The sequence below is a fragment of the Carettochelys insculpta genome, chromosome 1 (assembly GCF_033958435.1).
Source record: "Carettochelys insculpta isolate YL-2023 chromosome 1, ASM3395843v1, whole genome shotgun sequence".
Taxonomy (NCBI): Eukaryota; Metazoa; Chordata; order Testudines; family Carettochelyidae; genus Carettochelys; species Carettochelys insculpta.
In genome coordinates this window covers 161,508,410-161,536,255 of record NC_134137.1, presented here as the reverse complement: position 1 = coordinate 161,536,255, position 27,846 = coordinate 161,508,410, and the positions used below count along the sequence as shown (strand labels likewise).

The window sequence follows — 27,846 nt, the reverse complement described above, 5'->3', positions numbered from 1 at the left end:
GTTGGGGGCAAGTGTAGACCCAGCCTCAGAAATTTATTCCAGTGCTTTACCACTCTGAGGCTGTAGCCATACTTGGCCAAAACTTTGAAATGGCTATGCAGATGTTCAGCGCCTCATTAGCATTAGGACGCTTCCGGCTATGGTGCTTCGAAAGTGCCGTTTTCCACCACTTGCGGCTCAGCGTGGCTACACGGGGGTCCTTTTCAAAAGGACCCCCCACCTTTCGAAATCTCCTTATTCCTCTTAGTGGAGGGGAGTAAGGGGATTTCGAAAGGTGCGGGGTCCTTTCGAAAAGGACCCCTGTATAGCCGTGCTGAGCCGCGAGTGGTCGAAAGCAGCGCTTTCGAAACGCTGCCTCCAGACACGTCCTAATGCTAATCAGGTGTTGAATATTCAATTCAGTGCCTCATTAGTAATCTTGGAAATGGCCATTTGCATGGCAATTTTGAAGTTTTGGCCAAGTGTAGCCACAGTTAACAATTTTATTTTTTAGGAATTTTTAATTATCTTCTGGTTTATTTCTTTTAAAATTGACTTTGTAACCATAATTGTTTGATGCAATAATAATAATGAATAAGTAATAATTAAGTAGCCTTATTATAAAAATGTTCAGAAATGGATTTATTTTACAAAATAATCCTGCAATCATGCAGAATATGGTAAAAGGAACGCATTTTAAATCATTTTTTATAATTTGTACTTTTGTGACATTACCAAACTGACATTGTTGAACAGTAACATGAGAAGTCCACAGAAGTGTGTCAGTATCAATTTTACTGAATTTGTGTCTGAATAATTAAAAAAATGCACGAAACCTAATTTAGTTTTGCAGCAGTTGTTGCCATTTTAAATTAAACTCAGTACTTTCAAGTTTTCTATATTCTGAAGGAATTCTTAATTTCAAATTTGATTAGATCACTTCAGCTTATGAAATTAGCACTGTATTGCTGAATAGCATTACAAATTGACAAACTTAAATGTCATTTTTTTTGTCATCTGTGATAGACCTCTCCATTGTGGTATAGCGTGGTTAACTTTTAGGGTATGTCTGCAGTGCATTCCCCTTTTGGAGGAGGACTGCAAATGAGGGAGATCGAAAATGCAAATGAAGCACTGATTTACAAGTCTCTCACTTCATTTGCATAATCTTACACAATTGTGTTTCCAGAACATGCTTTTCCGAAAACAAAAATAGCTGTTTTTTCTTCCTGTGGAAAAACCTTGTTTTTGAAAGAGCCCCTTTTCCTATTTTGTGTCAGGAAGAAGGGCTCTTTTGAAAATGCCCCCCGCCGTCCCCAAAGGAATCCCATCTACGTGGCTATTTTTGCTTTTGGAAAAGCTTCTTCCAGAAACGTGATCAGGTGGGATTTGTAAATCAGTGCTTCATTTGCATTTTCGATCTCCCTCATTTGCATTCCCCCTTCAAAAGTGGAATGTAGTACAGTCATAGCGTTAGTGTTTTTCTCAGAGTCCTTCCCTCTTGACTATAAATAGAATTTTTTTCCCCTATTTTCTTAAGCTTCTCTCTGCCTATAGCGTTGATAGGGAGGAAGATGTAAGGTAGAGCAACCCCTGCTACTTTAGGCACTAGTCCCTTCATAACAATGTTACGCATCTTATTTTCTATGCAAATGTGTTTTTGAGGAGCGGGACACTGATACCGTGTAAAGGAGCATGAAAAGGTTATTCTATGAACCTGTGCTCTCTTGGGCACTGCACCCTCTTATTGATGCACAGTACCCTGAATTTCAGCTTCTCCCTTCAGTGTGATGCCAGCGTCCCAGAAACTCACCTCTGTCAGCTGCAATTCCAGTGCACATCTGACATAGCAAGGAACCAAGTACTTTTTCTGGTCTTTGGTCAAACGTTGCCCAGTTTGCATCAGACACACTTTGACACACGTAGAGCAAAGAAGACCTAGGCACTGCTTACCAAATACATTTAAAAATAATTCAGGCATATAAATTATAATTTTCTAGGACCCCCCCCCCCAAATGTACACTGTGCAATGATTTGCAGGAGCAGTGTGCTAGCAGTTTGTGTGCAGTACTTTGTCAGTGTTTCTTAAACTATGTTCCATGGAACACTGGTGGTCTGTGAACAACTCAGAGGCGTGCTGCAGGCATTTGGAAAAATATACTAATGGTATATATATTCTATTATTAAAACTAGATAAAGTGTTACTACTTCACTGCTGTGGCACCTGATTTAATTACCTTCTCTTTTTTTTTGCTGTATATATTGATGTTTGTTTTTTTGTTTGTCTGTTGTTTTTGGTCCGGCAACAATTTTTTTTGAAGAAACTATTCATAGGGGTTCCCTATTAAACATATTGTTTGGTGTTCCATAGTCTCAAAAAATTTAAAAAAACATTGCTTTACGTGATACTATTGTCATGATCTCTACCTAACATGTGTTACGTGTGGAATGTCTGACCTGACAAGGTGCTGATACCCATCAACAGGCTGCTGTATCATAGCTTAAAGGTATTGCGTGCCTAAACTGGTAAGAGTTGGGTATGTAACTTTGTTGGGCTGCTTTGAAAATACGAGATGGCTTTGCTGTATTTCAGTTACAGAGGTCTATCATGTAAACCTAAGCAAACTTCTCAAAGAGAATAGTATGAAGACATTGCTGTTGCAAAAGTGAAATTGAAGGGAAAATTTGATCTGCGCACAACTTCAGTTATTTTTATTCCTGTGTGGTAAACCCAGTGGTAGACCCTTACCTGGAAGCTTCCGGAGCCTTCTAGAAGGACAGTATACTGGGTGGTGGGCCAATGCATTTCTGTTTCCTGTCTAGGCCCAGACCTTCATTGGTCAGATAGGCCCTGTGCTCCCTATAAAAGGCTCCCCATCTGGTAGCAGGGGGGAAAGTTTTGGGAGGTGCACCAGAGGAGCAGAGCAGGGGCAGGAGCACAGCGAAAAGGTACCATGGGGAAGTGGTGGGCGAAGTGGCCCAAGGTGAGGCTGCTACTTTGGGACAGGGGTAAAGGTCCTGCCGGTTGCCTCTTGTTCTCATAGGGACCCTGGGCCGGAGTCCAGGGTAGAGGGTGGGTCTGGACTCCCCCCACCCTTCCCCCAAGGGATCACTTTACTGGAGCAGGCATGGGCCTGCATGGGGACTGGTATTATTCTCCCTGTACTGGTCCTGCCTGTGATGAGGATGGCTCGCTAAGCGGAGACCCTGCCCTTGGAAGGGCCTGGGCAAAAGGGGGGCCTCTGTGAGTCTCTGAGGCAGCACAGATCCACCAGGAAGCGCAGGGACCCACAGAGGCTGACAAGGGACTTTGTCACACCTGGTATTGATGAACAGAAGGAAATAATCCCATTCGAATAACAAATATTCAGCTGAGCTTGTGTGGAAGTCATTTAATAAAGCCATCTTTTTACTGTAAACTGAGCATTTTTGATCTGAAGTCCACTGCAGTACAGTACGTATGGAGAACCTTTCTTCTGCCCACCCAATATATCATTTGTATAGTGTCTATTCTCAGGGAACTGAGGGAACTGATTTTTTTTTTCCCCTAGCTTTAATCACATTTGTGGTTGGTTGTTAATGTTTTGTTTTACCTATTCAGAAGTACGTTATTTGTGGCAAAGAAAACTTGTGTAAAGTATAGAAACTAATTTTTTTAAAAGCATGCATGCTTTTCACAGACTCTACTCTTTTACTACTATGTAAATCTGTAACATTGCTTTCCTTTTCACTCATCTTTGCAGATACAGCTATTGTCAAATTCCAACAAATCATTTTAAATTGTCTTGGCTTGAGAAACCATCTCTTTTTTAAAGAAAATCTCTCTTCTGGAAGTATATGTGGATTTTCTGGGGAATTATGCATTTGCACTTTTGCATCTATTTTATTTCCATTATTACATATCCAGTGCATAATTTGCCATGCATTGTATTGTCACTTCAGTTTATTCATGTATCTTCATAGTTTCTCTTACTTCAAAAAGAATTCAAAATATGGTTTTCCCTGAAAAATATGTAGAAAGCAAACTGTTTTGACTGCAGCTGAATACGGCAATTTCATTGTGAATGTTTCTTTCAGAAAAGACGTTTGTTGTTTGAAAGAGCTAAGAGCCACCTTAGTTTTTCTGAATTCAAAATGTTTAGAAAACATTTAATGGAATGCCTGTAAATCTGTTGATACTGTACTTTGATGTTCTTTCCTTATTGATGTTGGACACAACTCTTAACACAAATTACGTGGAAGGCAGATTGTTGGCATAGGGCATCAGAAATACCTCAGAGCCTTAATGTGCAGTTTGTGTTACAGACCCTCCATAACCATATTCCTGTTCACTCTGCATCACAAGCATCCTTAAATTTTGCAGCAAGAACTTCTAAATTCCATGACTGTGTTAATTTATTATGTCTGTAGTAATAGGCATCCTTCAGTCTACGTAGACTATGGATTGTGGCCTTCGTAGTTCCATTTGGGATCATCATTTGCAGTGTCGACTGTGAAGGCCCACGCAAGAGTGACAGTCCTTGCTGCATCTGTTGCATGTGTAGTGGGTGTCTGGCAGGTCCTTACTGTGCTTCTTGTGGGCTCGCTTCTCCTCTGCTAGTTGTCTGATTCTCATCTCACCCTTCTGCAGGCCCTTGTGTAGTTCCTGCCTCCATCTGCTGCGTTCGTCTGCCAGCTCCTCCCAGCTGTCTGGCTCGATGTCTACCTCCCTGAGGTCCCTCTTGCAAACATCTTTGTAGCGCAATTGGGGGCATCTGGGAGGTCTTTTGCCAGAGACTAGCTCGCCATACAGGATGTCTTTTGGGATCCTTCCATCATTCATCCTGTGGACATGGCCAAGCCAGCGGAGCTGCCACTGACTGAGGAGGGTGTGCATGGTTGGGATTCCAGCTTGCTCAAGGACAGCGGTGTTGGACACTCTGTTCTTCCATGATATTCCAAGGATGCGCCTGAGGCAGCGCAAGTGGAAGACATTCTGCCTCTTTTCCTGGCGGGCGTACAGGGTCCAAGACTCGCTGCTGTAAAGGAGGGTGCTGAGGATGCAGGCTCTGTAGACTTGCATTTTGGTATGGGTGTACAACTTGATGTTATTCCACACTCTCTTGCTGAGTCTGGACAGAGTTGTGGCTGCTTTTCCGATCCTCTTATTTAGCTCAAGTATCAGAGGGGTAGCCGTGTTAGTCTGGATCTGTAGCAGCAACGAAGGGTCCTGTGGCGCCTTATAGACTAAGAGAAAAGTTTAGAGCATGAGCTTTCGTGAGTTAACTCACTTCTTCAGATGAAGAAGTGAGTTAACTCACGAAAGCTCATGCTCTAAACTTTTCTGTTAGTCTATAAGGCGCCACAGGACCCTTCGTTGCTTATTTAGCTCAGTCTTCAATGACAGGGTGTCAGTGATGGTGGACCCGAGGTAAACAAACTCGTGGATGACCTCTAACATATAGTTGTCAGTGCTGATTGATGAAGGTTCAGCAACGTCCTGACCAAGTACATTTGTCATCTTTAGGCTGATGGAAAACCCGAAGTCCTTGCATGCTTTGGAGAACTGGTCCAGCAGTTTCTGAAGCTGGTCTTCTGCGTGTAACAGTACAGCAGCGTCATCTGCAAACAGCATATCTCTGATGAGGACTTCACGCACCTTAGATTTAGCTTTCAGCCTTGCAAGATTAAACAGTTTCCCGTCAGATCTTGTGTGCAAAAAGATGCCCTCTGTTGAAGATCCAAAGGCGTGCTTCAGAAGGAGTGTGAAGAAGATCCCGAAGAATGTCGGAGCAAGGATGCATCCTTGTTTGACGCCGCTCCTGGGCTATGTCTACACTAGCAAAAAACTTCAAAATTACCATGCAAATGACCATTTTGAAGTTAACTAATGAAGCACTGAAATACATATTCAGTGCCTTATTAGCATGCGGGCGGCTGTAGCACTTCAAAATTGATGCGGCTCATCCAGACGAGGCTCCTTTTCGGAAGGACCCCGGCTACTTTGAAGTCCCCTTATTCCTATGAGCAGATAGGAATAAGGGGACTTTGAAGTAGCTGGGGTCCTTTTGAAAAGGATCCCTGTCTGGACGAGCCGCGTCAATTTTGAAGTGCCACAGCCGCCCTCATGCTAATGAGGCGCTGAATATGTATTTCAGCACTTCACTAGTAAACTTCAAAATGGCCATTTCGAAGTTTTTTGGCTAGTGTAGATGCAGCCCTGATGCTGAAAACATCCGACAATGTGCCATCATATTGGATGGTTCCTCTCATGTCTTTGTGGGAAGACTGGATCATTTTGAGTAACCGTGGTGGACAGCTTATCTTGTGGAGCAGTTTGAACAGTCCATCCCTGCTGACCAAGTTGAAGGCCTTGGTCAGGTCGATGAAGGCAATATAGGGTGGCTTCCTCTGCTCCCTGCATTTCTCCTGCAGCTGCCTCAGTGAGAAGACCATGTCAATGGTAGATCTCTCTGCGTGGAATCCGCACTGTGATTTGGGATACACCCTCTCAGCAATCTTCTGGAGTCTGCAGAGGACGATGCGAGCGAGCAGTTTACCATTGATGCTTAGGGGGGAGATTCCACAGTAATTGTTGCAGTTGCTTCTGTCTCCTTTGTTCTTATACAAGGTTACAATGGTAGCGTCGCGCATATCCTGTGGAACCTCTCCCTCTCTCCAGCAGAGGCACAGTAGCTCATGTAGGGGTTCCAGGAGGGTGTCCGTGGCACACTTGATTACCTCTGGTGGTACACCATCCTGACCAGGGGCCTTTCCTACTGCATTGCTGTTGATGGCTTTCTTCAGTTCATCCATGGTTGGTTCCTGACCCAGTTCGTCCATTACTGGTAGGAGCTTGACAACATTGAGGGCTGTATCAACCACAATGTTCTTGCGTGAGTACAGCTCGGAGTAGTGCTCGACCCAGCGCTCCATCTGTTTGGCTTTGTCAGTGATGACTTCACCAGATTCGGATTTCAGAGGTGCCATCTTGTTCTGGGTGGGTCCTAATGCCTTCTTGATGCCCTTGTACATTCCCCTTAGATTACTAGAGTCAGCACTGGTCTGGATGCTGCTGCATAGCTCGAGCCAGTAGTTGTTGGCACAGTGCCTGGCTTCTGCTGTACTGTTTTTCTGGCTGCTCTGAGTGCTTGCAGGGTACTCTGGCTCAGTGAGCGTTTGTACTCCAGGAGTGCAGCGCGCTTCTTTTCGATGGCTGGAATCATCTCATCAGAGTTAGCTTCAAACCAGTCATTTGTGTTTCTAGCTCTTCTTCCAAACACCAACAAGGCCGTGTTGTAAATTGTATCTCTCAGATGCTGCCGTCTGGATGTCACATCAGCACCCCCAGGGCTGCTGCTCAGTTTCTCCTCGAGGGTGTCTCTGAACTTTTCAGCTCTCTCTGAGTTTGCTGTCTTTCTGGCATCAATGCGGGGCCTTCCAGTTGGTTTAAAGTGATACAGCTTCTTGGGTCTCACGTTGAGTTTGGAGCAAACTAGCGAGCAATCTGTATCACAGTCGTCACTATGATAGCTGCGTGTCAAAAGGACGTTTTTGAGGTTATCACGTGTAGTGATGACCACGTCTAGTTGATGCCAGTGTTTCAAGCATGGGTGTCTCCATGACACTGTGTTGTGGCTTGGTTTGGAAAAATGTGTTTGTGATGCACAGATTGTGGTGTGTGCAAAGTTCAAGAAGATGCTGTCCGTTTTCATTCATTTTTCCCCACACCAAAGTGGCCTAAGCAGGAAGGCCATGAGTCACGATCGGCTCCAACTCTTGCATTGAAGTCACCCAAAATGTACAGTTGTTCGCGAGCAGGTATTTGCGCTATGGCAGCACTAAGCACGTCATAGAACTTGTCTCTTACTTCTGGTGTAATGTACAGGGTTGGAGCGTAAGCGCTGATCAGGTGGATAGGACCAGCACAAGTTTGAAGTATGACCTTGAAGGAGTCTTTCTAATCCACCCATGACTAATTCCACCATTTGTAGAAGGGTGTTTCTGATGGCAAAGCCAACACCATGCTCCCTGGGTTCTTCTTGGGCTTTATCCTGCCAGAAAAAGGTGTAGTTCTTTTCCTTTAGAGATCCCGAATCTGCAAGTCGCATCTCTTGCAGAGCAGCAATGTCAACTTGGAGCCTTTTTCAGTTCCTCATTGATGACAGCGGTCTTTCAGGTGTCGCTGATGTCCTGAAGATCTTCAGTCAAACCGGTCAGCATGGTCCGCACATTCCAGCAAGCAAGCTTAAAACTTTGATGGTTTTCTTTTGTTGTTGATTTTCTTATTGGTTTGCCTGGTACTCAAATTTCAGTCACTTGTCAGGTTTGGGAACCTTAAGCCTCATGCACCCAGTGAGGCAGGTGAACTGTGGCAAGACAATACCCTACTGGCTGGGGGCTGCCCAGCTTGAGGTGGGCGGTAACTGTCCAGTGAGATGCGATGATCTCTTCCACCATCAAAGGCAACCCCTGGCGCTTGTTCTCTATGCCAATCAAGCAAGAGCTTATAACCGGTATCTGTTACCTCCCATGCTGGTTCAACACTATTAAGCGATGCTGGAGTACCTCTCCAGGTGCGAGCCTGGGCAGTTTTTTTTTTTTTTTTTTGGGACCTTGGGCTGCCCAGATGCCAGTGTCCCCCTCTCGGCTTTACTGATAGAGTCCAAAGGAGAGGATAACCTCTACGTCTGGTAGCAGCTCAGCTGTACAGTTGCTAGGTCAATGCCAGAAGCTGGCACAGAACCGCCTTAGGACTCCCCTGTGGATTTTCTGTCACGGTTTACTCTCTTAGGCTTGCTCCTTCCCAGGATAACCCACAAGGCAGAGGGGCTTATTACGTCTAGGTAATACCTTTCACTCCTATCTGGCCAACACCCAAATATCCACTCACAACTAGGACTTCGGGTGTGTCTACACTACAGAGAAACGTCGAAAGGGGGAACATCAAAAATCAAAATCGAAATCAGAGGTTTTGAAATAGCGCTGCTCCACACATGAAACGGATCACTGTACCGATCCCCTATTTCAAAGAACACCCCCCCCACCCATGCTTTGAAAGGGAATGTCCACACAGGAACACAGTCTCTTTTGAAATAAGCAACTTGGAAACACCACACATGGGGTCACATGGCCAACAAGCCCTTCTGGGTCTGACAGCCAGCAGCCATCTTGAAGGTTTCCTCCCAAACAGGCCCACCCTGCACACACACAGCACCACAGAGCAGTACACAGCACTGCGTACAGTGCTGCAAGAATGGAAGGAGAATGGAGCAACAGCAGCTGCCCGAGGCCGATGCCCCCACCCGCATGGGGACCCAGGTGGTGATTGCCATCCTGGGCGTGGTGGAAGGCCAGGGGCCCACCTCCCCTGCACTGAGGTCCTGCAGGCCCTGGCAATGGGGCAACCGCTGCTCCCCATCCCCCACGGTGCCTCTGGAGCCACCCCAGCAGTGGGGACTGGTGGAACAGGCTGGTGGTGGGCCAGTGGGACTATGAAAGGTGGCTCGAGAACTTTAGGATGACAAAGCAGACATTCCTGGAGCTGTGTCAATGGCTCACACCCACCCTACAGCACGTGGACACCCGCATGCAGCCTGTGCTCCCAGTCTAGAGGCATGTGGGGATCGCCCTCTGGAAGCTCACCACTCCGGACAGCCACTGTTCAGTGGGGCACCAATTTGGAGTGGGCAAGGCCACTGTTGGAGCTGTCCTCCTGGAGGTAAGTCAAACCAGGGCCCCACATCCACCCGGGGGAGGGGGCAAGAGGCCCCAGGGTGGGAGGCCTGCAGGGGAAGTGGGAGGGGGTTGGGGGCCCCCCTCATGTGCAGGCCCCACATGTCGGTGCCCCCCTTCTACACGTGGTCTGGGCCATCAATCGCCTCATCCTGCGGAGGGCCGCCCACCTCAGCGACTTGGACAACACCGTGGCAGGATTCGCACCCCTTGGTTTCCCTAACTGCTTCAGCACACTCAATGGCACCCACATAGCTATCCGTACCCTGGACCGTAGTGCGGGACGCTACATAAACCACAAGGGGTACCACTTGGTGGTGCTCCAGGTGCTTGTTGGTGCCTGGGGCTGGTTCTGTGACATTTGCGTGGGCTGGTCTGGGCAAGCCCACAATGCCTGAGCACTCTGTAACTCCTGGCTGGGGCGGCACATGGAGGAGGGCACCTGCATCCCTGCCTGCGAGCTTCCCGTGGGGGAGACAACGATGCCACCATGTATCGTGGCCAATGGGGCGTACCCTTCGCAGCTGTGGCTGATGTGCCCCTACACTGGGCACACCACTGCCAGCCGGGACACTTTTAACAACTGCCTGAACCATGCCCGCAACACTGTAGAGCGGGTCTTCGGATGCCTTAAGGGGCTTTTCCAATGCCTGAATGCATGGCTGGATGTCAGCCTGCCCAGCATCCCTGGGGTGGTCATGGCTGTTGTGCTCTGCACAATATAGTGGATGGCAAGCACGAGTGCTACATGCCAGGGTGGGCTGCGGACCGTGGCCCCAGCTATGAGCAACCGCCCATGGCCCCGTGCCACACATCGAGAGGGGGTTAGCATCTGGGAAGCCCTCCGGGAGGCCTTCAAGCGGGAGCCACGCTGACCTCCACCTGGCACTCTCCAGTTCACACCCTTCCTGCACCATGCCGCCCACCCCCGCACAGAGGGGACACTGGGGTGCACAAAAAAGGTTTAATAACTGGGGGCCAACTATATAAGTGTAAATAAACAACTCTGGAAAAATGGTATGGGGTCTTCCTATGGGAGATAAATGGGTGGGGGGACGGGGACAACTATATACAATGGGGGGGTATGCCCCCGTGGTCAGGGCCACAGGCATGGGCAGGCCTAGTCTCCCACAGGGGTGCGGGGGCCCTGTCGGGGCCAGGAAGGGGCTAGCAGGATGGGGAGGTGGGATTAGGACAGGGTGGGCTGGGTGAGGTGAGGGGGATGGGAGCTCCTCCCCTTGGCTCGCACTGGCAATCAGCCAGTGGCCCAGGGCGAGGGTGGGTGGGATGAGGGCGGTGAGTTCGGGGGCAGGGAGGGACGAGGGTGGCAGGGGGGCCGGAGGGTGGCAGGGTTTGGAGGGTGGCAGGGGGGGACGAGGGTGGCAGGGGGGCCGGCCATTGGAGGGCTGCGGCTGCCTTGGCCCAGACTTCCAGCCTCTGCCAGGCCCTGTCCTCCCACTCCATCTGCAGCCACTCCTGGAGCATGGCAGTCTGCTCCCGGATGGCTGCATTGTGGGCCTCCGCCACCTCCTGGGGGTCATAATGGCGTCGCCGTCAAGCCCTGTGGGGCTAGGCAGGCGGCAGCCTGGGCGATTTGGAGGCGGGTTCTCTGGCTTCGTCAGATGGTGGCGCGTGTGTGGTCCGGCCCTCAGAGGATGATGCTGTGGAGACACAAGGGGGAGAGAGGCCACCAGTCAGTGCAGTTGCCCAGACCTGGGGGCTCAACCCGTGCCATCACTGGACCATCCCCTGAGGTGGTGCCTTCCCTGACAACCCCTGCTTGGGACTCCCATGTGCCCACTGGGACCTCATCTGTGGGGCGACGGCTGGCTGCGGCATGACCCCCACATCCCTTCCTGGTCGGGAGGGCCAGGGCTCTGGATGGTGCTGCACCTGGGTCTGGAACGGGGTGGGGGACCGTGGGCTAGCCCAACTCCACCTGATCCACCCGTTACCGACCTGGGGCTTCAAAGAACAGGTCCGGGGTCACTGGCCTTGAGGGGGCCTGGCTGGAGGTACTGGAGCTGATGGCGATCACGAGCGGCTCCCCCATCCTCTGAGTCGCTCCCTGGCTCCGCTGGTGTGGTCTGGCTCAAGGATCCTGGCTGTTTCTGCAGGTCTGTCTCCCAGTCGGTGTCAAACCTTTCTGTGTCGACCACCGCCGATGGGTTGGGGCTGTGCTTCGGTCCGAGGAGCTGTTCCAATGTCCGGTAATGCGAGCACCTCAGGCCAGCGCCAGCCCCCTGATCGCCTGTGGGCATCCCTGGCCCAGCTTATAGACCTGCCTCAGCTCCTTGACCTTCGATCAGACCTGAGTGGCCGTGCACTGGGGCTGTTCCCGCCTCCACAGCCCCAGTGACAGCCACTCGAAGGCAGCTGCGTTGCGGAGACAACCGGTGCTATGGAGCAGCACCTCCTCCTCCTCCGCCCAGAGGCTGAGGAGGTCTTTTACCTTGGCCTCTGTCCAGGAGGGGCCCCTTCTTTTCTGGCCCTGGCTCTCCTCAGGTGAGCCCTTGGGCTGGGAGGTGGGGACCTCCTGGGGGTCCCTGAAGTGTGTGGGGCTCACCATCCAGCTGATGGGCTGTATGGCGCCTCTGTCTGGGCTGCTGGAGCATGTGCCAGGCAGAGCTCATGCTTCTCAGGCCCTGGGCATGCTCTCAGTTTCCTGCATGGGGTTTCCAGGACCGTGCAGCTTTAAGGGGCTGTCCTGGGGACCACAGAGCCCCGCTGGGGCTTGCTAGTGTGTCTCTGCGCTCCCTGGGGCCGCTGCCATGGCAGACCCGTAATTTTGAAATTGTGGGCCCAGAGCGTCTACACATGCCCTGTTTTGAAATTTGGTTTCTAAAGGGGCCGATGTTCCCGACCCCGGATGGGAAGAGTGGTTTCGAAATTTGTGCCCCTTTTCACTGAAAACAGTTTTGAAAGAGGCTGTTCGGCCTCTAGGTGCTTTTTTGAAATTGGGCCCCCTTTCAAAATTAATTTTGAAACAAGAGGCTTGTGTAGATGCACCCTTCTAGCTGAAAATACTTGTTGCTGTACTACTCCACATCAGTTATATTGAAAGGTGGATCTTTTTATTTGTTCACACAAATAGCTCTATAGACATAATATAGTTATGATGTGTGGGCTATCCCACTAAAAGCTTCTTTCCCTGCTCTTTGCATGTCAAGAAAGGGGCAAACTTGTACTGGGCTTCAGTGGTTTGTTTCCTTAGCTGCCCAGTCGGCTATCCTGGTCCTCCTGCTCCTTGTAAATTGAACTCCAGCCTTGGCTCTCTGATTCCCCGTCTGCATGGTTCCATAGAACTGTGAAAGAAGCATGCAGCACATTCCAGCTATTTACACCCTTTTGTGAGTTGAAGTACAGAGTAAGAGACAGCCCCAGGACAGGTCCACCAAGGCAAGGAGACAGAAAACGCCGAGTCACTTAACTAAACAAAATAACATTATTGAGCAGAAATGCTGAATTCTCTTGTGATTGGAGGAGAAAACTCATATCCCATGTCTGCATGCTTATGGAGTCCCTGGGACTCTGAATATGATGAGGGTGGTGAGTTCATGCTCGTCATTGTTTCAGCTTCTTTGTAGAATCGGGCATCCGTTTACATGTTTGTATTTTCAAGGTTTTCGTTGCAACGGTAAGAGCTAAAAACTTGAGTATTTAAAAAATGAAAGTAAACATTATCTGCTTAATTCTGTGGTTGGAAGGGAACTTTAGCACATTCATTGATGGTAAAATAGCAGAGCCCAGCATGTAAGTTTAAACAATATCTCTCTGCTAATTGAAACAAATGTAGACACGCTTTTCTCTGTATTTAAATATGGAAGTGATGTTTTATGAATAGCCAAGATAAATAATGTAATCCTAAAATCACTTTGCAGATTCTTGGTCACTCTTCTTTCCCTGATACCTTTTAGTGTATGTTCACATGTTTTGAGGCTTGAAAATATTCTTTTCCTGCAGACTACGTTTTTCTATTTTGGAATTTTTTTTAGAATGGACATAGATATGGCTTTGCTTAATCTTTTGTAAGATTTGATAATGTTTGTTAATTGCTTAAGAGAGCAAGAATTGCTTTACTGCCTGTGTTGCAAAAGTGGTAGCTGTTTTTTTTTTTAATTTTCTGATTAGATGATGATATATGAAAGAAAGAGATTAAATCCAGAGATCGTTGTTCTATATTTTGAGTAGTTTTTAATGTAGGGTACGTATTACAGCTAAATCAGGGATTCTTGAATTTTCAACGCAAATGACTACACAACCCCAGGAGGATGGACTGAAACCTGAGCCATGCTGCCCTGGTGGGAGGACCAAAGCCTGAGCTCCACTGCCCCTGTTGACAATAGAGGCCCAAATCCAAGGATTTCTGTCCCAAACAGAGCTTGTAACCTGAGCCCTGTCACCGAGGGTTGAAAGCCATGAGTTAAAACAGTGTCCTGACAAACAGTTCAAGAACTCTGGGCCTAGATTACTCAAGTGTCTAAATAGATGTTTTGTTAGAAAGTTGTAGACCTGCACTACAAAATCTGTTACCTGATGTCTGCAATTGTTTAATTTTAGTCATAAGTATTTAGAGGTGATGGTGTTTGTTCACTGCAGGAGTTGTGGAGATTTAAATTATCTATTTTAGCTAATAATTAGAATACTACTGGCAATTACACCACTTTGACTTTTACCTTGTTACTATTAGCGCATAGTTCTGTCACCAATATTATGAATTAACACTTTGCGTAGAAGATCATATCCTCAAACACCACAAACTTTTAACTCCTCAGTGTCTTTGAAAAGTAAATATTTCATTTTTGTCAATGGGAGAATTGAAGCTGACTGAAGTTGGAGAGGGAGTTTATTGCACATCTGAGATTATTAATTCATGACTCAACTCCTATGTTTATCCCATGCGCCTTTAATTTGTGAATCTAGAAATTGGTTGAGGTCATCTGTGCACAAACTTAATTTGCTTGAAGGAGAAGGAAATTAGCTTCACTTTTACGTTTGGATGAATTTGATATATTTAAACAGTTACTGTCTGTTTATTCTCATAGAAAATGTCTGAAGCATCGGAAGATCATATCCACTGGAAAGCTTATTGACTTCCATTTTTGAGAATCCCAGAACAACATCAGTCTGGCATGGCGCAAGGCAGTCAGCAGCTTGATATGCAGGTACTCCATGAACTCCGGCAACGTTTCCCTGAGATCCCAGAAGGCGTGGTGTCTCAGTGCATGCTCCAGGTATGGTGCAATAAAATAAACTAGCATAGTAACTGTTACTCTGTTTATCATTGTAGTCTAAAAAGAAACTCCATGTAACAGACTATTTAGAAATTAGTTTAATTTCACACTTGTCTTGCAGGTATTTTAGCTTTGTAAAGGATGACAGGCACTTGAAGAACAGCAAACTGTCTCACTTTATTTTCTCTTCCTTTTCTTAAACAAGAACATAGGTATTTCTCACGATTGAGCAGTTAAGGCACATTATTCAGGTTTGTCATCTCAGGATATGAGAATGGAAAACTTTTTCTCCTCTGCCATTCAATAGTGTAGGCAGTGTTACATTCATACCTGAATTTAGAGTGGATTGTGAAAATCCAGTGAGACAAAACTTTTTATTAAGCAGTAATGAAAAGTGGTGTTAGTAAAACTAACCATGTTTCTTAAAGAGACAGTAATTCGTCAAGTAGTGTGATAGGTGTTCCTACTGTAGGTGTACTTGTGTCTCTGTGCTGCTGATTGGAAAACTTTTGTATTGATGTTAGTTAGGTCCACACATGCACTGTCTCCCCCTGTGGTCTGCCACAAGGCTAACTGGTCTGTGTGGGCTAACTCTCCTGTGTCAGCTGTGCTGTCTAGAGATGGAGCGATCAGCAGTCCATTTGAGATGATTGATTTTTTTCCATTTAGCAATTTTAGTAGCTAGTTAGTCTTCATTCTTAGTTGTATTTTTGCTTTCTCCTGAAGAAAAACTTTTAATTTGTTCCCCCTTTTCTTTTGGGGATGCCCCAACAGGTTATGCTGTCTTGCAAGAATGCCATCCCCGTGGCAAATAAACACTTTTGCTGCATACTCTGCTTTGGGGAAGGCTGCGGTCTGCAGACTTGCAGTCTCTGTCAGCAGTTTAAACACAGGTCTTGAAAGGGAAGTGAATGGAAACAGAAGATAATTCTGATGGAGGCAGCCCTTTAGCCTTCACTGGACACACGCCGTAAGTCTCCCAGAAGACCCAAGCATTCTCCATAGCCCTTGACATCCAGAGACTATGGGCCAAAGAAATTAGCTGTGGCCCCTTTCTTGTAAGGCATCTTGAAAAAGAGCTGAGAGTCCCCAGAGCTAGCTGTAATAGATATCTGGTGTGCTTGGTATATTTGGCACCAAAGCAATCCAAGCATGGCATACATAGGATCTAGAGCAGCAGGTAGTGTTGATACACCTAAATTCCTAATGGACACAGACACTGAGCCAACAGTACCAGTAAACAAAAACAGGTGTAGGGAGCACACGTAAAGAAGATGCTGCCGCTCACATGCGCTGTTCCTTTGACACTTCCACCGGTAGCCATCCATCCCTGCAACACTTAGACTGTATACACTAGAGCTGTTTCTACACATGCCACTTTCTCCAAAGGTGGCATGCTAATAAACGGCCCAAAATATGCTAATGAGGCACAGATGGAAATTCCCCATGCCTCAGTAGCATAAGGTCACATGATTTGCAGTCCAGAAGACGCTCCTCTGGACTCCAAAACTGTGTGTAGAAGCGCGGCCCACAGGGGGTCTTCCAGAAGGAACTCCTCCTTCCGGAGGCCCCTTCTTCCTGTCAAATCATGTGACCTTATGCTAATGAGGTGTGGGGAATTTAGATTCATGCCTCATTAGCATATTTTGGGCCATTTGTATGTTTAGAAATGGCTTTGTAGGTTAGGTTGCATTTAGGAGGCTTAGGTCGAATTGCTAAGAAATCAATCCACACTACAGGGGCAGGGATCCTTTTGTTGACTTCAAGGGCTCCTAAGGTTAACTTTCGTACTCCTGTCTTTTATGTGAAGTAATGCCAAATTTGACCTTGCATGGGCAGCCTAAGGACAGTGCAGACACAGCTCTGTGAAATATGACATTTTTGCCCTTCCTGGAGGTGTCCCACAGTGCCCTAGTGTGACCACTCTGGCCACCACTTTCAGCTTCAGTGTGCAGGAAGCAACCCTAAAAAACTTGGAATTTCATTGGCCAGCAATGCCTTGTGAAAATAAAGGAGCTCAGACAGGTGTACCATGAAACAAAGAAAGCAAACAGACATTGTGGGTCATCGTTGCAAACATGCCACTTCTCTCAGAAGCTGCATGGGATTCTAGGGAGTGAACCAGCCACTCTCCCCAAAGAGTCTGTGGATTCCTGTGGAATCCTCTGCCAACAGCAAGGAGGACATGGTAACAAAAGGAGGACAGCGAGAATGGTCGGCAAGCAAATGGAGAATCTGATCTTGCTGACAGTCAAGAAATTTTTGTAACACTGGATTTCATCCCCTCCTCCCAGGAGGATTTGCAGCCAAACTCTAATGCTGGGCGAGGGCACCTCTGGTGAGTTCTCATTTTTAATCATGCTACAAGTGGGCTAATGCAATTGGGTGTAATCTGTGGCAGGTGCTGTAGCCACAGCTTAGGGCCCCTTGAACAACTTGTTAATGTGTCTGGGAATGGAGTGCCGATCTTCCTTGCACATTTCCATAAAGCTCTCAGACAGGTACTCCTTAATTCTTCTCACAAAGTTTTTGGGAATGTCTCCCTTATTCTGACCTCCTTGATAGGACACTTTTCCATGCCAGTCACCACTAAGTAATCTGGAGTCATGGTACCACAGAGCAGTGCAGCATAATGACTGGCCTCATGCCTATTTTCAGTCAGCATCTGTTTCCATGTTAGTCAGTTTGAGACTAATATCTCTTTTTGCAATCTAGAGGAAGCAGGGGAATGAGTATTAAGCTACTGTATGATAGCACAGGCTGCTCCATCATGCCTGGACCACTACCAGTACGCTCGATGGGCTGTTGCAGGAAGGACAATTTTTACTGTCCCACCTGAGGGGGTGGGAGAGGGGCAGGAGACCACATGGTGACTGAGAGAGCCAGGCACATGGAGTGACCACGACTGCCGCAGCCTCTAGACCCCCCATCCGCTTGCAGCACGCACTGCTGCGAAGCTGATTTTGCAATCACAGGCTTGAACGCATGCACCTAATCTGTGCCTTATCACAGCTGGAAGTGAAATGTCCCCTTAAGATCTCTGTGTAATACCTGTTGCACAGAGGATGCTTACAAGCCAAAATATGTCTTGCAGTGAATACGTGCTTATTATCTTTCACAGGGGCTCATTCATGAGATTCCTTTGTGGTGTTACGTTTACTGTAGGTGAGTTTATCTCCCTAATATTTGGTCTTTACTTAAGTTTTGTTGTGGTGTGCTCAACAGCAGGCTCTTTGACCACTGCTGCTATACTGGCACAGAGCTGCAGAAGAAAACGGTTTCAGGAAGATATGTTCATAAAGCACATGGAAGCCACCCACCCAAAGAAGGAACAGTTAAATGTGTGGAGGAGAACTGTGCTGGAGGAGAGGTGAACTGATCAGGAAATAAGGAGAGCATGTCATGAGGAGAGGGCATGGAGAGTGTGAATTGGAGACTCAGAGGCAGATGTTGCAGCTGATGAGGCAGTAAACAGAGCTACCTAGCACAGGAGCACAGAGCTCCACTTCAGCCCATGATGAGCCACATGCCCTCCTCACCATGTTCCCTAATCACCTCTACGCAGTACCCAAGAGTGCAGGGGGCAAGGGCAGAGAATCAAGGGCAGCCTTGCATTCCACTCCCAGGGATGTTTCTGAGAGCAGAAGGATGACATTACCCCACCTGTGATGGCCAAACGCCTTTGCTTACCTATCCCAGGGCACCTGCCATGAACTTCTTCATTGTTCCCTGAATAAAAATGATTAAGCTCAAAAAAACAGTGTCTTTATTGCTTGTGTTGCAAAGGGGTGGGAGTGGTTTGTAGGCTTTACAGGCAAACAAATATCATTCATGGGGGACATCCTTGAGAGTAACAAACATGACTAACGTGTTGCTGTGTGGTCATTCATAAAGCTGTTTTTCCAAAGCCTCTCTGATTAGCAATACTTCTCGCTGTGTTCTTCTTGCTCTGGTGTCTGGCTGCAGCCTGCCATGTAATTTCCCCCCTTGCTCTCTCATAAAGTAGGAAGTACACAGCAGGCTGCCACCATGTGGGGAATGTTGCCTTTGCCGATTCAGAAGGCTCCTGAGCCTGGCTTTTAAACAGCCAAATGCATGGTCTACTGTCATTCTACACTTTCTCAGCTTGTAGTTGAGCTGTTCCTTATTGTGATCTAGGCTGCCTGTATATGACTTCGTGAGCCAAGGGAGCAAGAGGTAAAGCTGGGTCACCCAGAATCAATATTGGCATCTCCCCATCTCCAATGTTGATTTTCTGATCTGGGGAGAAAGTCCCATTCTTCTGCTTTCTAAACACACCGGAGTTTCTAATGATGCACATGTCCTGCTCCTTTCCCACACTGATGTTGGTAAAACAACCCTTGTGATCCACCGATGCCTGTGACACTATGGAGAAATACCCCTTGCAGTTTATGTACTCTGTGGAAAGGTGCCAAGTTAGGGATGTGCATTCCATCTATTGCCCAACCACAGGTAGGGAACCCCATCATGACAAAACCGTCCACTACGTCCTGCATATTTACCAAAGTCACTAGGATATTGATTGTTTTGGCTCCCGGCAGCCCCCTCTGTAGATTTGACCACTTCAGATTGATTGCCCACTGACCTGTAACTGTCTGGCATGGCAAGCTTTCACGTAGCTATTGCCACACGCTTCTGAACTGTCGAGCTGGTCTCATTTTGGTATTGCAGCAATTCACAATATTCCATGAAAGTGGCCTTACACATGCAGAAGTTTTGAGGACGATAAGCAGTGGCTATATACCTGCAGAACAAAGTGGTCCCAGCAGTTTGAACTCTTTTCACAGCACCAGAACCAGCTGTGTACAAAGCGTTGAGAGCAGACAGCATCTTCCAATTCCTCCTCTCTAATATCTTACATTTGTATGTGTCCATGTCATCCTCAGAGTTTTCATTGCTCTCGCAGCTGCTTAGGTTATGCACATACCACAGCAAAATGCCTGAGGTGCTCATAATACTTGCCACAAAAATTTTAAGTTGTAGGGGTTTTGTGCTACCTTTGCAATGGTGTGTGCATGGATTGTTTTTGCCATTGCTTTTCAAAGGGACAGGGAGGAGAGAAGTACCATCTGGGATGCTGATGACACACTCCCACAGCACATTTTTGTCCCATCAGATGCTGGGAAAGAAACCCACAGTGCAATGAAGCAGCAGGAACAGAAGGGCAGGTGCCCACAGTGCATTGCTGACCATCGAACCTGGGAACACTAATGGGGATCTACTCTGTTGACTATATGCACCTTTGACTTACAAACTCGGATGCTGGAAGATCGACCTTAACAAATTTGACTTACCTTTGTAGTGTAGACATACCCTGAGTAGAGTCGGAATTCCTTTAGTCAAGAAAACTCAGGGTATCTGATACATCAGTCTCCCTTTCCAGATTACTCAACAGCCAAACCAGTAAGAGAATAATTTGGGCAAAATGTTTCAGATTTCTAAATTTAAACAATATTGGTAGTGTATCTTTGAAAAAACATTCTTCTGAAAGGACAGATTTCAGTCTGCATTGCTGATCTTAAAATATTAATATGCACCATTTTCAGATGCAAGTAAGTGAGTAGATTTTAAACTTTCTTTAGCAAATATGTCCAAGCACCTGGACTAACAGTCTCAGTCCTGGTAAGTATGTGTGGCTGTTTACTACTTCAGAACTATTTTCTAGAGTGGGGAATGATCAAAACAGTAAATTGAAGTGTATGAAGATAAGTGACAAAGAACAAAAGTCAGGGGCAGCGGGTTGCTTGGAAAGCTAATCAGAATACATTAGCACTATTGCCACACTTAAAATAAAAGTTTTTTTTTTTTTAACGCTGAGCTTTGGTTTGTCTTACATTGGCTGCAATTTAAAATAAAGTGAAACAAGATGAGTATTTGGATTGCAGATTCTGTAACCATGAATGAATGGATGGCTGTAATATGCTAAAATACTTTGACATTTTGTTTTGAACACTTGAGTTTCAAGCTGTAAAATAGTTCTAATGCATAGTGTTTTCTTATTTGAAACACTGCTAAATATACACACATACTTTTCTGAAGAAACAAGCTTTTCAGGAATGAATTCCAAAGCTAGTACCAAATTCTCTTGATCCTCGTTTGGACTTGCTAGATTTTATGTGAGTCACTCAATAGCTGATGTTATAAGATCTCACTGTAAATAACACGAGCCACATATTTCTTATAGAGCATGGTCTAACGGGGATTATCTTTGATTTAGTTCAGGAGTCATAGGTATGCCAGCTATTGTGAAATGTTATCTTTAATGTGTTCAAGCTAGACTTCATTGGAGTTTCAGTTGACTATGAAGATTTGAGTTACTAATGTGATTTGAAAATAACTGATGTTAATCCTTTTTTTCTAGAACAATAACAACCTTGAAGCATGTTGTCGAGTTCTTGCACAAGAAAGCAACAAATACTTATATGTGGAGTACCATAGTCCTGATGACAGCAGAATGAATAGGAATCGCCTTTTGCACATTAATCTGGGTGTTCATCCCCATACCAGCTATCTTACAGGGGAAGGAGGTCAACTTAATGGTGGTCGTACACTGGTACATAGCTCAAGTGATGGACATATTGATCCACAATGCACAGCAGGTAAACAGTTGATATGCTTAGTTCAAGAACCGCACTCTGCTCCAGCTGTTGTGGCAGCTTCTCCTAATTACAATCCATTTTTCATGAACGAGCAGACTAGAAATGCAGCTACTCCTCCTCCTCAACCGCCTCAACAGCCATCTTCCATACAACCAGGAATGAATACATCTGCTATGCAAGGCCCCCCTCCTCCTGCATATATGCACATACCTCGGTACAGTACAAATCCTATTACTGTTACATTATCGCAAAGCCTCCCCTCTGGACAAACAGTACCCAGAGCTTTACAAATTCTTCCACAGATTCCAAGCAATCTTTATGGGACACCTGGATCTATATATATTAGACAGACATCTCAAAGTTCTTCAGGACGACAGACTCCTCAGAATGCACAGTGGCATTCATCTCCACAAGGCCCAGTTCCACACTATACTCCACGCCCACTACCGGTTTATCCACATCAGCAGAACTACCAACCTTCACAGTATTCTCCTAAACAGCCCCAGATCCCTCAGCCAGCTTATCAATCGCCACCTGCCTCTCAGTGCCCTTCTCCTTTTGGCTCTCCTCAGCATCAGGTACAGCCTACCCAATTAGGTCATCAGAGTTCACATGTGTTTATGCCTCCTAGTCCGTCAACTGTTTCACCTCATCTATATCAGCAAGCATCCCAGAGTTATCAAAAACAGGGTGGTCACTCAGTATCTTATCTACCTTATGGTGGACCTAGTTTACCCAAAGGTTCTATGAACAAGATAGAAATTACAGTTGAGCCACCACAAAGACCTGGGACTGCAATGAACAGAAGTCCTTCGCCAATAAATAATCAACCATCACAACGAAACCAGCACCCACTGTATGCAGCCACTACTCCACCTTCGGGTTCTCCTTCAAGAGGTATGTCAGGTCAGCCAAAGCTACCATTTAATGTTAATCCTTTATATATTACTTACACACAACCAACTGGACCTACAGGTGCATTAACACAGTCTCCACGGGTAATGGTGTCTCAGCCAAACTCAACAGTGTTTAAAATCACATTAGGTCGAGCGCCGACTGAGAATCTTTTAAATTTAGTGGACCAAGAGGAGCGTACTGCAGCACCAGAACCTATTCAGCCCATTTCAGTAATGCCAGGGTCTGGAGGAGAAAAAGGAATCCGTAAATACCAGAGGAGCTGCAGTTCTGGATCAGATGACTATGCTTATACTCAAGGTAAATTTCTTGAACTGCAAACTGTTTGCTTATTAAACTGCATTTTACAGTCCAGGACTCTACTAGCTGCATGTCAGGAGACACTGAACCTATTCAGGAGACCATAGATAACTTTTGGTCTGTGTGATCTGGGAGATTTTGATGTACTACAAGTTCTTGAAACATAACATGGAAAATATTGCTGAATTGTTGTTGCATTCTAATAATTATAAATAGCATATAAATCAGCTTATCTTGTAAGAGAAGATAACCTTTGAAGAAACAAAAAAGTTGTGTGTTTTAAAACAGACAAATGCTTTTCTGCATAATTCATTTGCAAAGTTTTGTGTTAAAATTCGACTCGCATCTAAATACAGGTTAGATCATTTTTATAGCCTCCTAGAAATGTAAGGATTGGAAGTTCCCTGAAGTGGCTATCAAGTCCTGCACCTTGTGCTAAGGCAGGATCAAGAAAAACATAGACTATCCCTTTCATAGTAACAGAGAGGGAGCCCTGCTAGTCTATATACAATCAAAACAAAAAAGCAGTCAAGTAGCACTTTAAAGATTAACAAAATAATTTATTAGGTGAGCTTTCGTGGGACAGACCCACTTCTTCAGACCACAGGCATACCAGAACAGCCTCTTTTTCAGGATGGGAATTTTCTGAGTCACTATAGGGGGCTCGTTTGCATACTTGGCTTAATCTAAGTCTTGATCCCCCCCTCCCTTCTACCCCTCTACTCTCTGATTTGCTCACCTTGATCACTTTTTTCTGATTTGTCCTCCTTGATTGCTGCTTTTGGTTCTCTGTGCCTTAATTATTGAGTCTGTTCTGGTATGGCTATGATCTGAAGAAGTGGGTCTGTCCCACAAAAGCTCACCTAATAAATTATTTTGTTAGTCTTTAAGGTGCTACTTGACTGCTTTTTTGTTTTGATATCCCTCTCAAGTGTGTTTAACCTTTTAATTCTTAAAAATCTGTGATGTGGATCCACAACCTTCCTTGCAAGCCAGAGTTTAAATACCCATATAGTTAGTTTTTCTTAATATCTAACTTAAATCTCCTTTGCTGCAGACTAAGCCCATTACTACTTGTATTTTGAATTAAATGTTTGAAATAATTTATAATGGGTGTACTTATTATTTGTTTATTGAGCAAAATTATGCTAGTTTCCATACAAAACCAAAAACATTGTACCATGACAAAGCCGAACAAGACAACAGGAGTAATAAAAAGGAGGAGAGGAAAGAGAAAAGTCAGTGACTGAAATGTGAAGGTTGCACAGTAGGGCAAATCCACATCTTGATTGAATGATGGAGAATAATTCAATTATTTTAAGCTTCTAAAAAACTTTATCATGAATAACATGGCAGAAATTAGTTTTGGGAGGAGATTTAGATGTAAAGATGAGGATTGTTTGTCAACTAGGCATGCATTTCTATGGCTAGTGGCAGCAAATACTTGAGAGAGGCCTAATATCAGCTGTTAAGTAATTACAAGTAAAAGTAAACTGGTTGAAAACTCTACCCAAACATTTGAGCAAAAAGTGCTTTCTTCAGAGCTGCAGCTTTTGTAACCTAGTTGATGTTTCTTAAACTTTCTCTGAGCAAATGAGTTAGTCTGGAATCATTCAAACCTGTCAGCTATATTAATTGCCATGTAACTAATTAGCAACAGTTCTATACTAGGGAAATAAGCTGGTGTGAGAAACACAGTTCTGGCTATGGCATTTGCGTAGCTAGAATCGGTGTGTCAGAATTGACTTACTTTCCCTAGTGAGGGCGGAGCCTGTGTAGTCTCGCGTTGACATCCGTTACTCCGTGCTATTTCATGGACTAGAGCGGTTGATGACTGAGCCCAGGGAGGTTGAATTTGCCCCATCTTCACCAAACATGTAAAACTGAATTCTAGAAGATCAACCTTCGACGTGTCTATACCTACTGGAAGATCGACAAGCCTCAGAGTCGGCTTCATACTTAGACTTCTAATGAGATGAGATTATTTACCTTTCCTCCTCCCCCTCCTCCTCCTTTTATTTTTTCACTTCATTTTATTCCTAGTTCACATCTCAAACTCCTCCTGCCATATTGTTGGGCCCTCAGGTCTCTGACCTATCTTTAACCTCTTAACATGAATTGCCCTGTACCTGACTATTTCTGTTCCATGCACAGTGTTCCCTACTGATTCCTCAGCTGAAAGCAGGCAGGGATAAATTTTGTGAATGAGGGAGAACAGTAGGAATGAGGTGGAACCATTTGGTGTTTTACTCTGAACAGTGTCTTCACCCTGGCCCTGCCTGCTGGGGCTGTACACCTTCTCTCATGCCGTGCTCTTTAGAGGTTCCAAACAACCATTAGTAATCTACAGATGAACCAGTATTATATAGATTAACTCTATTGCATAAGAAAAATGTAACTGACTTTGTGACTAAGACAAAAAGTGGGATCTGGGTTGGTGTAAAATTACTTGCTAAGTAAGGTTCTGTGTGCTATTCAGATTTCCCCCCCCCCCCCCCCACCGCGATATTTTATTTGGTACTTAGTTTCCTTCATTTGGGCAGTTTACTTAGTTTTCTGCCCCCAAAATCACACACACTATCTTCTCATATGTTGTGCAGTTAGCACAGTGGGGCTTACTGGTGGCTTTGGGTACTACTGTAATATCAACAGCAATAACATTTAGCCTCTGCAAACTCACGTTCCACACTTACATAGCACAACTGAGATATAAAGAGGAATATACTTAAAATCTTCACATTTTGCTAATTTAGGAAACAAATTAATTTGTATGCCTTTTAAAAAATATATGCATCATGCCTTTTTTCCTTAGTGATGCACCATATTGCATAATGCTGTGCTCTAATAAGATGCAGCATAAATGAGAGGGCAGTGTATATGTCAGGTACAAACTGGACAATGAATGAGCAAATATAAAACCAGGAATTAGGGTGCTATATAGTCTTTCAAGATCATTATTTTGTGGTTTTGTGGGGTTTTTTTTGTTTGCTTTTTTTTTGTCAAATTAATAGTGTAATTGTGGGGTCTCAAACTCTTGGCTGACATGTTGGTTTTATTGGTTGTTGCTGCTTTTGCTTTACTGTTTATTATATCCTGTTTTTAATGCCTGCATTGCTGCTGACTTCTGAAATTTGAGGGTCCATCCAAAATCCAAAGCTTAGAATTTCTGCTTCAGGAAAAATGGCAGCCGATAAAAATAACACATTTTCATGCTCCTGGCTCTTCCTCTGTTTTTATCCTGCTTCAGTGAGATGTCATGTCTGCACTCAGCTCCACCGATAGTCATTTCCCTTTCTTTCGGTTAATATATATTTGTGTTTTTCATACAATGTTTTGCACTTTTAATTTGTTTATATTGAATGGAGGTCAGGGAGGAGAGAGACTGCAGGTGCTTTGACTGTAACAGTACTTTGCAAACTTCTGAAGCACATCTTTGTGCATTCCTTTTTATTTGTTTATTTCACAGAGGAAACATAGGAATATCCTGTTGACAAACCCATTACTTGAACAGTCTGCCCATCTCAATACCAGCAGTAAATCTTTCTTCTGCCTGCCCCCATGCAATTGCCCTTGTCAAGAAGGATCTTTCCTCTTCATTTGAGTGTCAGAAGGCACTGGCCCTCAGACCAGTGACCTGTATTATTTGCTGCTATTTGACATCAAAGTAAAATATGGAGAATATCCTGCCTTGTCTCTGTCACAGAAGATGGACTGTTTATTTCTAGCTAGTTGAGTTATTTTCACCTGTTCAGCAACTGCCTCTGGAACCAATAGCAAGTGTCTTGGTAGCTTGAGCCTGAACATGACAAAATTTAGCCCTTAGGTTTTATTTTTTTGAGGAAATTATAAAAGAGGTTTGGAAGGGAAGGCTCAACTTTTAACTACAGAATTAAAAGTCCCGGAGGTCTTTATGTGAGGATTCTTGTAAGTGATTTACGACTATCTTCCTTTAAGGGGTTTTCCTTGTTAGTTTTACCTGTGAGCGCTGGTGAATTTATAATAGAGGATATTAATGTTTCTGCTATGCCAAAGGGCAAAAGCAATTTTTAAAAACTTGTCTGTATGTTTTCTAACAGAACTGCAAAAATCAATACTGGCTTGGCTTTTGACTTAATATGTGAGGGCCTTCTGAGAAATTGGATGACACTGTTAAACAGCAGCTGAAAAGTCATGTTCTGATGCAGTCTTTGGTACTCTAATTCTTGCCTCTGGTATACATTCTTATCAGTGCAGTAGTAGTATAATTGGGTTGCTATTTCATCCTGAGATCTCTCCTTGTACAGGTGCATTTGTATTTTTGAGTGGAGAAAGACCAAATACAAAAAAAGAAGCAGTGACGAAAATGGTAATATAAACTTCAAATTACGGGCTAAGATGTCTTTTTTTTTTTTTTTTTATTCTGAAAGAATTTACTATCCTAAACTAAAGGTCAGTTGGCATGAAGCATCTTTACACTGGTATTCGGCTGCATGTTTATGCTCACCTATTATTTTGGAAAGGCCACATGTATATGTCCCACATACATTGAGTTCAATTTTCTAATTAAGTGTGTTTATATTGACTGTTTATTACCTCTACTATTCTAGCTTTGCTTTTACATCAGCGAGCAAGGATGGAGCGGTTAGCAAAAGAACTGAAGATTGAGAACGAGGAACTTGAACAGCTGAAAACTGAAGTTAATAACATGGAGCACAATCTTATGCAGAGGCGACTTAGAAGAGTAAGCTGTACAACTTCAATCCCAACAGTAAGAAGTTTCTATTTGTAAATATGAAGGGAGTGGGTGTAAAATCCATTGTTCAATTATTGTTCTTCCAAACAGCTTACCAAGTACACTGTTGCACGATTTTTTGGATATTAAACTCAAAAATTGAACAGTGATTTTTGCTCTACTTCGTGATTTGTTATACACATAGTGAAGCACCTGTGTGTTTGCTTTTCTGTACCCCAGAATGATGACTGCTTTTAAATATCCTGTGAGTTTCCAGGGGAAGATTAATTAGGAAGTCGAATTTTTTAATTTAAGATTTGGCATGCTCAGTTTCATTATGCCTGTAGGATATAGATTTTGTCAAGAGCTTCAT

At 44.9% G+C, this 27,846-nt stretch overlaps 1 protein-coding gene across 3 annotated transcripts in view; it reads left to right on the top strand.

Annotated features, from left to right (window-relative positions):
- The window catches only part of TAB3 (TGF-beta activated kinase 1 (MAP3K7) binding protein 3), a 75,984-nt gene that overhangs the window by 32,826 nt on the left and 15,312 nt on the right, over nucleotides 1-27,846 (top strand). Inside the window, exons 2-5 of one of the 3 annotated variants that reach the window (XM_074994506.1) lie at nucleotides 14,739-14,927; nucleotides 21,310-22,444; nucleotides 22,592-22,762; nucleotides 27,349-27,509. In XM_074994506.1, coding sequence (XP_074850607.1) covers nucleotides 14,826-14,927; nucleotides 21,310-22,444; nucleotides 22,592-22,762; nucleotides 27,349-27,509 — 1,569 coding nt within the window. In that variant the 5' untranslated portion in view covers nucleotides 14,739-14,825. Of the gene's footprint in view, nucleotides 1-14,738; nucleotides 14,928-21,309; nucleotides 22,763-27,348; nucleotides 27,510-27,846 lie in introns of all 3 variants that reach the window. The other 2 variants (XM_074994516.1, XM_074994497.1) reach the window with 2 other exon arrangements.